Source organism: Vanacampus margaritifer, chromosome 2 (genome assembly GCF_051991255.1).
Source record: "Vanacampus margaritifer isolate UIUO_Vmar chromosome 2, RoL_Vmar_1.0, whole genome shotgun sequence".
NCBI classification, from domain to species: Eukaryota; Metazoa; Chordata; class Actinopteri; order Syngnathiformes; family Syngnathidae; genus Vanacampus; species Vanacampus margaritifer.
The window spans coordinates 38,545,884-38,559,115 of record NC_135433.1 but is presented as its reverse complement, the minus strand read 5'-3'; the positions used below and the strand labels follow the sequence as shown (position 1 = coordinate 38,559,115).

The 13,232-nt window shown below is 41.0% G+C and overlaps 1 protein-coding gene and 1 long non-coding RNA gene across 3 annotated transcripts in view; one reads left to right on the top strand and one right to left on the bottom strand.

The window, feature by feature from the left end:
* The window catches only part of LOC144044857 (uncharacterized), a 109,734-nt gene that overhangs the window by 72,037 nt on the left and 24,465 nt on the right, over nucleotides 1–13,232 (bottom strand). The gene's annotated exons all lie outside the window — the stretch shown is intronic.
* Nucleotides 1–13,232, top strand: part of LOC144044855 (netrin-G1-like) — a 93,417-nt gene that overhangs the window by 75,538 nt on the left and 4,647 nt on the right. Inside the window, exons 5-6 of one of the 2 annotated variants that reach the window (XM_077559523.1) lie at nucleotides 5,081–5,107; nucleotides 7,261–7,305. In XM_077559523.1, coding sequence (XP_077415649.1) covers nucleotides 5,081–5,107; nucleotides 7,261–7,305 — 72 coding nt within the window. The remainder of the gene's footprint in view (nucleotides 1–5,080; nucleotides 5,108–7,260; nucleotides 7,306–13,232) is intronic. The other variant, XM_077559524.1, reaches the window with a different exon arrangement.

Sequence of the window (13,232 nt, the reverse complement as noted above, 5' to 3'; positions counted from 1 at the left end):
GCATATGGTGTACAGTACGGGGCGCTCGTTTTGAAATCTTTTCACTCTGGAGCCCGGTTTCAAAAGTGACCGGTTTCAAGTTTCCAAACCGCATCATCGTGTGGACGAATGGCCTAAACTGTGAGAAACTTGTGAGGTTACATTGAAACTGGCTTGTGTGGACGGGGCCTGACAAACCTCTCCACCTTCAATCCTTTTTGAGATAGCCATCCATTTTCCAAGGCGGGTCATTCCACCTCAGATCACCCAGAGAAAAATGCATTTTGAAACCCTGCCCCTTGCAAATTAAGCAAAAATTTGGTTAGGTAATTCATAGCATGGAAAGCAACATTTCAGCCTGATCAAATCAACGGTTTGTGAGATTTTGCAGGGTTTTTTCTTTACTTTTTTTGCAAAAATGGTTGTGGCTGCCAAATTTCAAATGGCCTTTTTTTACAGCAACCACTGGTATGGATGGTTTCAAAAACGAAGGCATTTCTAGAAAGGAATAAGGAATCCTAACCTGGCGTTTGTTTTGGAACAAAGTATCTTTGACATAAATTCTTTTGGCCTATATTATGACCTTGAGAGTCACAACCAGGGACACGCCCAACCTAAATGACAGAAAATATAGCACTACAATATTTCAGATACAGTTGATCCGATCAGGCTGAAATTTGGACATTTGGCATTTCATGCTATTATATCTATCTACACACCAAAATTCAGCAAACTCTGAAAAAGTAGGGTTTCAACAATACAAATATAAAAAACTGTAGCCCTTTTTTGGGGGAAAAAAAAAAGTGACCAAAATCAAACTACAGTACCTCAGAAACTGTTGATTTGATCAGGCTGAAATTTGGAAATTTAGGGTTTCACTCATTGGGTGAACTGAGATGGAATGACCCTTGCGCTTGTGTCCTCATTAGGGTTGTGGGTGAGCTAGAACTGATCCCAGGTGACTGGATGAGATGTGGGGATTTAGATGACTCCAATGGATAATTTGTAGTCTCCAATAAACTTAAGATGCATGTTTTTGGAATTTGAAGTACCCAGAAAAAACCTACACAACAACGTGAAGAACATGTAAAGCTTCACAAAGGTAGGACAAAACCCAGACCTCACAACTGGCAGATGTGCACCAAGTGAAAAACTGTGTTTTTTGTTGTTGTCGAATTAATTTGAGTTCTTCCTCTCCATAATCCCCGTTAGACATTTTGGTTTTTCCCATACCTGCCATTCTGCCTGATGAATTAATTAATCTTCATTCTTTCATTCCTTCACGAGCAATTGAACGCCAATTTCACTCTCAAGAGTCCACTTGAAATGCTGCCTATTTTTCTGTCCGTTCGCAGGCAGAAGGTGCTCTTTTGCATTATCCACATTATGATCTTGGATGGGAGTTGAGTCACATTCATCAAATCCCATGCCTTCGGCGGGGGGGCTCGCTGCCTCTATAAATCCAATACAGTCACTCAGGGATGTGCTGCTGGTGGGCAGGCAGACAAGGCCAGATGGTGGAAGGATCCAGACCTCTGCTCATGTGTTCACACTGACTCAGCCTTGCCATCATGACACTTTGCGGCGACGCGAGACGCTCCGTTTGATCGCCTTCGCTTGGACATATCTCATTCCCAATCGATCTGCGATTTTGTGTCAGGAAATGCGACCCGTGTCGTCTCCGGCAGTTTGTTCTCGATAATATCACGTCTCTTTGTTGTTGTACATGCGACGTCATGTGATGCTCCGGTGGAAATCCGAGCAGATATTGCCAGGTTCACCTTGCACCGTGGATTGACAGGCTGTTATTAAAAAAAAAAATAGAAATAGCCCAGTGCATGGCCGCATCTGCAGTGAACTGATGAAACCCGGATCTAGCCGCTTCAAAAGCAATATTAGTGCTTATTTGGCAGCCGCATAAAATGCAATAATGTCGCACATGGAAGTGACGAAACAATATTGCTCCCCCTGAGGTGCCGAATGAACTTATTTTTGTCTTGGATTATTCCTATTCCTCATCATACCCTTATCCATTAGTGTTTCTGACGGGAATATTAAACATGTAGTGGCCTCGTATAAAGGCAAATATGCTGAGCGTGCAGAATGTAATTAGGCTTTAATAGCTCTCATCTGTCATTAGGTTCTTCTTCTTTAATCACTGCAGTAGTTGTCTTGCAGGTGAGAACGCAATGAGGGTTGATTCAGGTACTAGAATGTATCCTATTCAGGTATTAGAACGTATGCGACTTTCGCTTTTATGTTAAATCACTTTATTTCTTTGAGCAGCATTTTTAATGACTTAATTTAGGATTTTTTTTTTTAATTACTTCAGGCAATCCTAAATGTTATCTTTGGTTTGGTCCTCATTGCTGGCAGTAAGTCGGATTTGTTTCCAGTGAGGGTTGGAGGTTGCCCTTTGTCACAGATTATGTTCATAAATGTTATGGACAGAATTTCTAGGCACAGACGAGGCGTTGAGATGGTCTGGTTTCGTGGCCTCAACATTGCATCTCTGCTTTTTGCAGATGATGTGGTGTTGTTGGCTTCTTCAAGTCGTGATCGCCAACTGTCGCTGGAGCGATTCATAGCTGAGTGTGAAGCACCTCCAAATCCGAGACCATAGTCCTCAGTCGGAAAAGGGTGGAGTGCCCTCTGCAGGTCAGGGATGAGATCCTGCCCCAAGTCGAGGAGTTCAAGTTTATTGGGGTCTTGTTTACAAGTGGGGGCAGGATAGAGCGGGAGCTCGACAGGTGAATCGGTACAGCATCTGCAGTGATGCGGACTCTGTTGATCTACAGTACATTCCTACCCTCACCTGTGGTCCCGAGCTGTGGGTTGTAACCGAAAGAACAAGATCTCGGATCTTAGCATGCCAAAATGAGTTTCTCCCTTCTAAGGCTCTCCCTTAGCGATAGGATGAGAAGCTCGGTCATCCGGGAGGGTCTCAGAGTCCAGCCGCTGTTCCTCCGCATTGAGAGGAACCAGTTGAGGTGGCTCGGGCATCTGGTTCGGATGCCACCTGGACGCCTCCCCGAAAAGGTGTTCCGGGCATGTCTCATCGGCGGGAGGCCCCAGGGATGACCCAAGACATGCTGGAGAGACTATGTCTCTCGGCTGGCCTGGGGGCGCCTTGGGATCCCGCCGGAGGAGCTGGTTGAAGTGGCTGGGGAGAGGGAAGTCTGGACTTCCCTGCTGAAGCTGCTGCCCCCGTGACCCGACCCCGGATAAGCAGTAGATAATGGCTGGATGAATGGATAAATGCTATCTTGGTTGACAGTTCAACAGCACTAAATACACTTCCCAAACCTTTTTGTTCGGTCCCGACAGATACTGAAAGCTGGCTGTGTAGTTTACCCCGCACCAATCCCGCATTGGAAACATGCCATCAGAAATGGTCTGCTTGCGTTGTATCTGTTCGGCGACAGCAGCAGTAGGACCTTTCCCATGATTATTACATTGATGTAAAGTATTATAATTCTTCATTCTTAGGATATTTCATTGAAAAAAAAATGTCACAGAAAGTTAAGTCACGTGGGAGAAAGCTTTGTCTGAAAGACGAAAGATGATTCTTGAAGAATGACTTCAAGAATGACTTTGACATACCACTTTGCGGAGAGCATCATCTAATTTTATTGTTGCAAAAGAGGTTCAAAGGCTAGGTGGAGGGTTGATCGATGCCGCGGAATGCATTTGGGCTTCACGGCAATATTGTTTGCCCTCCATTTTGCTTGCTAGACTTACGGTGAAGCCAGTGGTGTGTAAACAATATCCCATAGAAAAATAATAACAGACAGACAGGCTATTTGGAGCTTTCCCTCTTGATGGCATTAACATAATCAGCAGCCAAACATTGATAGCATACTCGATGTAACCAGAACAAATGGTTAAAGGTGAATCTTGAATGACTTAATTCACGTTACCAACCAAGAGGTTTGTTTTAGATCTTAGTAACTCTTGATATGTCTTTGTAAAAAAAAAAAAAAAGATTATTTTCACTTAGTATCAATATTCAAGGCATTTTTACTACGGTTCTATCTGCAAAGACAGAAAATTATCAGTTGATTTTGTCGCCCCCCCTCTCCCAACTGTTGCTGTTCTGTATAAATGATACAGAGACTAGGAAAAACTGTTGAAAAGGGGCTACGGAATTGGTATCAAAGTACAGCAGCTGGATTTGAACTGTACCTCACTAAAGCGACTGGTGCCTGAACAAAACAGAATTGAAACAGTGTCTTAAAGATTGGCAGTTTGGAAACACTGAAAAAAGTAGTGGTGCACCAATAGATTGGCCAGGATCGAGATCGGTCTCAATTTCCTTATCCCTTAACCCCTTCAGACCCATATAGATGGTTGCAGTGGACATGACATTCGCATGTCTAAACCATTAAAACCCATAATTCGGATTATGTCAACACTTCTGGTTCATGATTGGATCTTAACTAACCGATCACAATCGCAAGTTGATTTACATGATGTTAAAAATGTTGCATATAAGCTTGGTAAATTTACAACACGTTACAGTCATATTATCATGGCGTCCACTATAACAACTAAAAACTTGAGATAAACCCCACCCCCCAAAAAATGTATTTTGCCCAGCAGAAAAAAATGCGGGTCTAAAGGGGCTACAAATAAAACCGATCTTGTCCGCCGATCTAATCTCCCTTCTTAGAAGTCTGAAAAAGTCCATCACTGTCTTCTTCTGCTGAGATGACTAATAGGCTTTTCATTTTTATTCGAGAGAATTACTTAAAACAACCCGTTTGCATTTTTTCCAGGTACTGTTCAGTGTTTTACAGTGGAACATCAAAGGTGTATGCTGCTAGTTATGAAAAATCTGATTTGCAAAAATCTGGACCGGCGGGTCAGGCTTTTTAAAGGTTGGGGATTGGTGATCGGCCCCCCCTAGAAAAAAGTGGTTCTAAACGTAATCAAACTATACCTGCTTGGTTGAATTGAGCCTAGTTCCTCAAGTACTGTAGCCCTGACAAACCAATGGTGCCTGATTAGATTGGCCCCTCGTTAACTTACAAAAACCACTTTTCAATAAATTGATTGCGCATGTTATATACTGAAACGTTGCTCTTGCATTCTTCCTCAGGTATTCCCAGCAGTCACGGACCTGCACGTAAGTTGACTATTTCTTTATCAATGCGCATGATTAGATTGTCCCCCCCCCCCACCACACACACACACACACCATTTGTGATGCCGGAAATGTCGGCATGCGAGATGCGCTTCTTTCCTGTCATCTGCTTGTTAATTTCGCCATGGTGTAAAAGTTCATCCTGTCAAGCCACTTCGGAATTACATGTTCATGTTCTGCTTGATGAGAGGATTACAAGAGGACAGTTAACGAGCTTAGCATTAAGTTGACACAGTGCAATGCACAACCACTGGCAAGCTGATTTCTTAATTAGTCATTTTTATTGCCAGTGGAATCTTTGTTCGCACACCATTCCGGGTGTTCAGTTCAGTTTCCGAATTCTACCACATTAGCAGTCTTTGAATTTTGAGGTACCACTGGACAGGGGAGTCCTTGGTTTACAGATTATGGAATACATGTACCATGTACATGGTACAGGAATGCACACTTAATGGTAGTTACTACCGTACTTACTGATTGACCTTTGATTGTTTTATATTTATTGGCTACAATTGATTTACTCAGGGGCGAAAGTGGCTAGAATTTCTTGCTGGAACAGCCACATTTTTTAATTGTATTTTTTTTATGGGGGTCAAACCTCCTCAAACCACCGAAATGCAAAGAAAACTGTTTGGCACACTTATACCTATAGCACACAATAAAACAACAGGTCTTACACATGCATAAGGCATTACACTTACTGTAACATGATTGTAACAAGGCATACGCGAGAAACATATTTTGATTCCCCCCCAAAAAATTTCGATGATGTGCAAAATAACAAAAACACCGATGTGCGCACATCGACGTGACTCGTCAGATACACAGAGAACGGAGCCGGTGGACAGAACTACGTGGAATAAATAAATATTTGATATTGACGGTGGAAATGGATTACGCTACACAGGCACACTGGAACAATTCAGAAGCACTTTATGCTACGTTCACACCAAAGTAGGGGGAAGCGTTCCACTGTTGTGCCAAAAGTATTACCCCTGTACAAAAATTGCATCCCCTGCCGTGGGATTTATTGAAAAACATGCGTTATACCCGCAGGAGGGGGATACCATTTTTTACAGGGGTAAGTGGTTGCCCGTGTTGTTGCTGTGTGTGACGTAGTCCATCTCCGAAGCACATATTTCATTCAGCCCATCAGGCTGAGAGGCGAAATGCCCAAAAATTTTACATTTTTAAATTTGCAGAATATGCGGATTTTCGCCGCACCGCACCCTGTCCTCCCACCGCTCCAAACGCGTCCTCCGCGCCACCCCACGCACTTTTGCGCCCGTCCGCAACTGTATCGTTGTGCCGCCTAAACGCTCCCTACGCGTCTGGTAACTTGTTGCGTATGTAAATCTGACGTTAGTAGATTGTTTTCTTCTTGTGTGGCAGCCTGGCAGGTAATTATTTAACATTATATTTTTCTTAACATTATATTTTATCATATTCTTGGAACCAAAGCACCGTTCCCAAATCTTTTACCGGAATGTAGTACCGGACCATTTTGGCCCACTTTCACCCCTGGATTTACTTGAATCGGGACTTTACTGTTATGTTAGCAAAGGTTGTCGATTGACTACGTGATTTCAGACAAATTCAGGTTACATCGCCACCATAGGAATCTAACTCCCTAATAATCTAAGGACCCCACCTGTGTATGTATTTATAATATATTTTTGGGAAATTAAAATCTACATTGAAATCTTGTTAGTCTTTAGTAAGGTCTACAGGATGAGTTTTAAAAATACTATACTCGCATCCCGCATGTTTGGGTTGGTCTATCAGCAGGTAGTGCAAAGAATCATTTCTGCCTCCCACACTAGAGCACAGACTAATATTTGCCCGCAGCCAGGGAAGAAAAGTCTATTTTTTTAAGGATGTGGCTCCTGCCATGCATTCCCCACCCTGCATGCTGATGCCTGAAGGTGACTTTTGTAGCGAGTGACAGAGCAGCCGCCACATGTAAATGTCTCCAACGTTGTCATCAGTCTATGGACGTCACTAAATCACATCATTGTACTGCAAATGAGCTGCGCAAATTTTCTTGGGAAGACGCATGCTGTCCCTGTGCTTCAACTGGCATGATGATTGTGACAACCCAGAGTGATGTGTAACATTTCCCCGTCTTTACGCAGATCGAGCAAACGCGTCATCTCTTGGCGTCGCAAATCGTAACCAAGGTAGGCTTAGAGGCTTTGTGATCTCAGCATGCCGATTACAACAACAACAACAAAACGCAACGCCCCTTTGCCTGTAATGCCGCCATTTCAGATTTCACACCGTTGTCCGGATCTGAGGGTGGAAAATTACCAGTTCAATGTCAGTGGTATTGACTTTGAAAAGGGTGCCCTGGCAATTTTCCGCTTCCGAAGGTACCCAGGACAGTCGACTTCCATCTGTATTACAAAGTTGGTTTCAAACATGGGTAAGGGTTTTAAAGGGGGAGTCAAATCAAAAATGTTATTTATCATATTTTCTATGTGGCCCTAAACTTGGCATTCTGATTAATATTGCATTTGTGGAAAATTAGGTAGAAAACTCAACCCATTTTTATCCATGTCAGGGGACGGCCATTTTGCAGTTGCTCAACGCTCAGGTAACGACCAATCACGGCTCACCTGTTTTCTGGGTTTGGTCGTGTGGCGTTTGCAAGCTGAGCCTTTAGGCCAGGAGTATCCAAATCCTTTCCTTGATGCCAACTATCCTCCATGTTTTAGATGTTTCCCTCCAACACACCTGATTAAAAAGATGAGCACATAAGCAAGATCTGCAGAAACCTGATATTGGTCCTAGAATGTAACACCCCTGCCTTAGGCTCTGTGATGTAATTTTCAGTTGATAGCAAGTTGACAGCAAGTGGCTAAATTGTTGCCCTCTGAGCTGAATAAAAACGGGTTGATTTTTTTTACTTGATTCATTTTCCACAAAGTTTCAGCAGTATTAATCAGAATGACAGACTTGTAGGGGCACATACAACATTTTATAGTAAAGGAAAAATTTTAAATAGGTTTTCAAGACTTGTTTAAGGTTTTAATCATAGATTAGTATTTCGAATTAGGGTTTTAAAACATGGTTAGGGTTGCAGAGATTCAAGCTAGGTTTAAGGTTTTATACTTGGGTGAGTGTTTCAAAGTCTTGAAACTGGGTTAAAGTTTAAAACTAGGGTTTGGGTTTAAAAATAGATTGTTATGGTTTGGGTGGAGGGGGGGGTGTTTCAATCAAGGGTTCAAGTTTTAAACATGAGTTTGGGTTTCAATGTAGGGTTAATGTTTCAAATCAGGGTAAGAAATTCAAAAGGTTTTAAAGCCATAGTTAGTGTTTCAAAGTTGGGTTTCAAACCAGGATTAAGGTTTTAAACATGGGTTAAAGTTTCAAATCAGAGTTAGTGTTTTACATTAGGGTTTCTAGCCATGGTTAGGGTTTGAAAATAGGGTGTCAAGCCAGGGTTAGGGTTTCAAAATGGGGTTTTGAACCAGGTTTAAGGTTTTAAACATTGGTTGGGTGTTTCAAGCCAGGGTTAGGGGTTTTCAAGTAAGGTTTCAAGACTTGGCTGAAGTTTTAACTGCAAGTGAGCGTTTTACAGCATGGTTAGGGTTTCAAAATATCAGGCCAGTGTTAGGGTTTCTAATTGGAATTCCAAGACAGAGTTAGGGTTTCAAACCATGGTGGTGATTTAGATGCCTGACATTCTGACAATTGTGTGTGATCCCTGTATGAAAGAAGCTTTGTTGCCTGGCTGCTTTCATCACGCATGCAACTCTCTCGCCGCTCCCGACAAGGCACGCGGCCTTTTGTTACACTCATGGATGCATGCCACACAATCGCGTTCATCGGGCAGCTTCCGACACCTCCGCGCTCGCGTTCTCTATTTAATTACCCACAATTCTCTCTACGGGGCAGCCGTGTACAAGAGGGGGAAGGTGACCAAAAGGAGAGCTGAGACCCCCTGGGTGTGAGGTTATTATGTAGCCTTGTCTGGAGTCTTAATCCTCAGGTTCGCATATCCTGTGCATTATGTGCCAAGTCATATCTGCTCCACATGAGCGCGATGTGAAGCAAACCTTGACATGCTTGCACATATGACGCCAGGCACACCAATGCGTGGATTAGAAGAATACATGCAGTTATATACACACTGGATGACAACTCCATATAAAAGATAGATAGGGGTGGATTGTATTTTAGTTTATATTTTAACCTAAATATCCATCGACGGTTTAATAGAAAGGAAGAAGCCAGAGTTAGTTTTTCAAGCTTTACTTTCAATTAAGGATGAAAATTAATTGAGAATTTAGAGATTCTGATTCAAGTATTGATATTGCTTATCGACCCAATTCCTTAATACTCTTTTCAATTCTCATTGTGTGAGGGGATGAAATGATGCAAATAGTAAATCCTTAAGATACATCATATGCGCTCATTATCTGAAATGTATCCTGAGGGCAGTGCACTAATTGTCTGCGATCAGAAGAAGTGTGCTAACTAATATGACCAGAACATAGAACGGCTTTATAACGGTAGCATGCTCAATACAACACCAGCGACCAAGAAAGACATTTAGAGAACTTCTCTCATATATGAATGTAGTTCCATTTACCATGAAAAAAATGAATTTTTTAACCAACAAGTTAACACCATTGTTTGTCTTTGACTGTTGTTGAACACCGTCTGCCGGGTCTGACTACGGAGGCTGCGATTAATAATCAACGTCTGTCCTGTCGTGATTAATGGCAAAGCTTTCATGTTAATATGATAACAGGAGAGGCGCAGCCGAGAGCGCAGGGTTTCCGCTTACCCTGACATCATGGCCAAAGTTATCGACCCGACGTAATTGAGGCAAGCGGCATACAATTAGAAGATCCTGTATCTGAAAACTGTCTCCCATTATTTACTTGTGCTGGGGCATCTAAAGTAAACCGACGGGGGCCATTTGGAAATATTGATATGCTGCTTGTAATCTTTTTAGGCCTAAGTAAATGTATTATCACTAGGGATGGACATAATCAGCCATAATTTGTTATAAGGAATTCTGTTAATAGTCACGTTGTGAAACTGTTGAGGCAAAATGGAGTGTACTGCATGGGGGACCTCAGTTTTTACGATGGAATTCCGTTCATATGGCGGTGACATAACCCGAAATCAGGCCAACAAGTAAGCCACTGGTTCTACCAGTATATGGCAAGGGATCTTGGATGTTAAAGTAATTTTTTTTTTCAAAGTAGGGGTGTCAGGTGATTAAAATTTGTAATTGTAATTAATCGCATGACTTCAACAGTTAACTGACAATTAAAAACAAAATGTATATCTGTTCTAAATGTACAATAAAATATACAATTCTAAGTTTTATACTCTTGTTAACATGAAAGTGAAAATAATGTTACACTAATAAATATGGCTGCGTCTTATAGTCATTGATACAGTAATTCCATAATACTTCATAAAATTGAGTTAAAATTAAGAAGATGTACAATACTGTAAAAAAAAAAAAAAAAAACAATTGTGACATTGATTTGTGTTGAGGTCATTTTTCTGCCACTAGACATCATTATTACATTTGTAAGATGCTGATGACAGCTCAGTGCATTTTTCTTTTCATATTAAGAGCTATCTAATCTTTAACATGAAGCAACTTGTGAAATTCTGCACATTTTTTAAATTTCAAAATACAACTTGACCCAGTCTCCACCATATATACATTATTGTTAAATGTATTACTGTGAAATTTTTACATGGACATGTCTGCTGCGTTGCGACTGCAATACCCCCCCGTACAAGCTTTCTAAATAAGGGGCAGTCATTAATTGTGCGTTTAAAAAATTTGTGGCGTTAAAGGAAACTAACTCAAAATTAACACACTAATTTTGACACCCCTATTTTAAAGTAATAAAGAAAACCTTTCTGTAGGCTGACGCAGCTGTTTTAGCGCGTCAGCCGCATAGTCTTGTTACACTCCAATATGTTGTTTGTTTTTAAAGTGAACATGAGGCTTACTAAAGTATTATAAGTGCACTCACATTTACCATTATGATCAAATTGGACTTTTAATTATTTTTTACTGTGATGTTTTTTGGCAAAAGTACAATTAGCAAGCCAATCAAATTGATTCTGGATTTGATGGTTAATCAATACTCAAACACCAATCACGGATTTGGGGTATGACTCCAGTAGGTCTTCCGAAGTAAGCAGAGGTTTACCAATAACTGAACTAAAATGTTTAACTAAAATGTTTAGTGATTTAAAGCTGTTAAGCACAGTGAAACATTTCTGTACTTTTCATTTCAAAAGTACAGTAAGTCTTTTACTGTGTTTTATATATTGTGCTTTTATTGTTCCACATAGCCTGAAGGACAGATCTGTCCAAACAGTTTTAAAGCTATACTCTCAAGTGAGGTGGACATATGTCGCCCAGAGAGGATCTATCTTTCTCCAGCTGACACTATCAAACAATGGGACCATATGCACTGCAACACAATTAAGGACATGTTCTCACTTTCTGCCAACAATTGCAATAATACGTGACAAACTCCTGTGTTATTCCTGGCTGCGGAAACCAAGATCCTTAGATGCTAAGAAAAATGACAGGTGTTCATTAACTAAACTGTAAGGTTGTTACTGTCGAAGCCAGAGCATGACAAATAAAATGGTATTAGGAAAAAATATGAAATTGAGTTTTAACTATAGGACTCCTGACATTGTTGTGACAGGTTATGAGTTGTTTTTTCATGACTTTAGCAAAGCATGAGCAGATGTTGACATAAGAGAATCTGTAGGGAGGATGCTGCTTCCACCCAGCAAATACACCAAGTGGTTTATATATAGTCTGCCTCATCTAAACTCTCTCCAAGGGCACCGTGATGGGAATCAGAGTGAAAGTGATCATGTTAGCATTGATATGCCTTTAAGAGGAATTACAGAAGCATTTAAGATGGGCCTGGTAAAAGCTGGTCAATGCAGCTAATACGCGTTATCAATAACCATACCATGATCGACCAATTGAACTGGACCGTTCAGTGGAAATGTGGCATTATTATGTGTATGTTCATCTTTGTACATGCTGTGTTTACACGAGAAAAAAAACTGCTTCATGTCAGTTTTCTGATCCAAACCACCTTGTGAGGGCAACTTCAAGTTTTCTCTTCACAATACAATCCAATCCAAGTGTTCGTCTTTTGGGTGGGTGGGGGATGGGGTATTCAAAATGAAAAAAATGCTCACGTTAACCACCTTTTTAAATTGCTATTGTCAGGAGCGTTGCCTTATTTGTTGAGTTTACAAAAAGCTGCGGCATGGGACACGTTAGCGCGAACAAAAAAAAAAGTACGTATGCTGCAGGTGCTATATAATTACATGGATAGATCTGGGTAAATATTACCTCTTCCAAGATTTGCGCTTCTGCCAACAGCGAGGCTGCTCGAGGATAATGGACTTGTGAGTTGTGGCGCAGAATGGTGAATCTTAAATTTATGTACTCCTCATCAGTCAGTGGGGAAACACAAACATTCAACACTGGGAAATATTTATTAGTATATAAAAAGATTTAGGATTAAGGCCGATAACGTTGTTACTCCACTCAAGTAGGTTTTTTCAAGTAGGCTATAGGAAAACTACATTTGAAAACAAATCTGTCAAATGTGTCAATAATTTGTCAAAATAGGTTGGTTACTTTTAGCAACCTTCTCATATGACGACATAATGAAAAAAGACAAAAGTAGAAAGTGGTCAAATCAACTGCATCACTGTTGAGATCGTAATGGGAAAGATTGATTGATTTCTTGAGGACCTACAGTATAAGGCAGAGAAAACTGGGACAGCAGTGACATGAAGGAAGGTGAACCAGGAGGATTAGCCACAACAGCGACAAATTCAGAGTTTGGATTCCCCATCCATGGTCTTACTAAAAATAATTGTTTGATGATGTCAGCTTCAAGAATTATTGGTGGTGTGTCTTTTGCCAGCCTAAAAAACACTGTTGAAAAATTCTCTATCTTATCTGAAAAGAACACAATGTATTTTTTCTGTGGTTATCGTCAGCTAAGTTTGTATTTTTTTGTTTCTTAGTTCACTATGTTAGCTAAGTAGTGCTTAAAGAACGACATGCATGTATAAA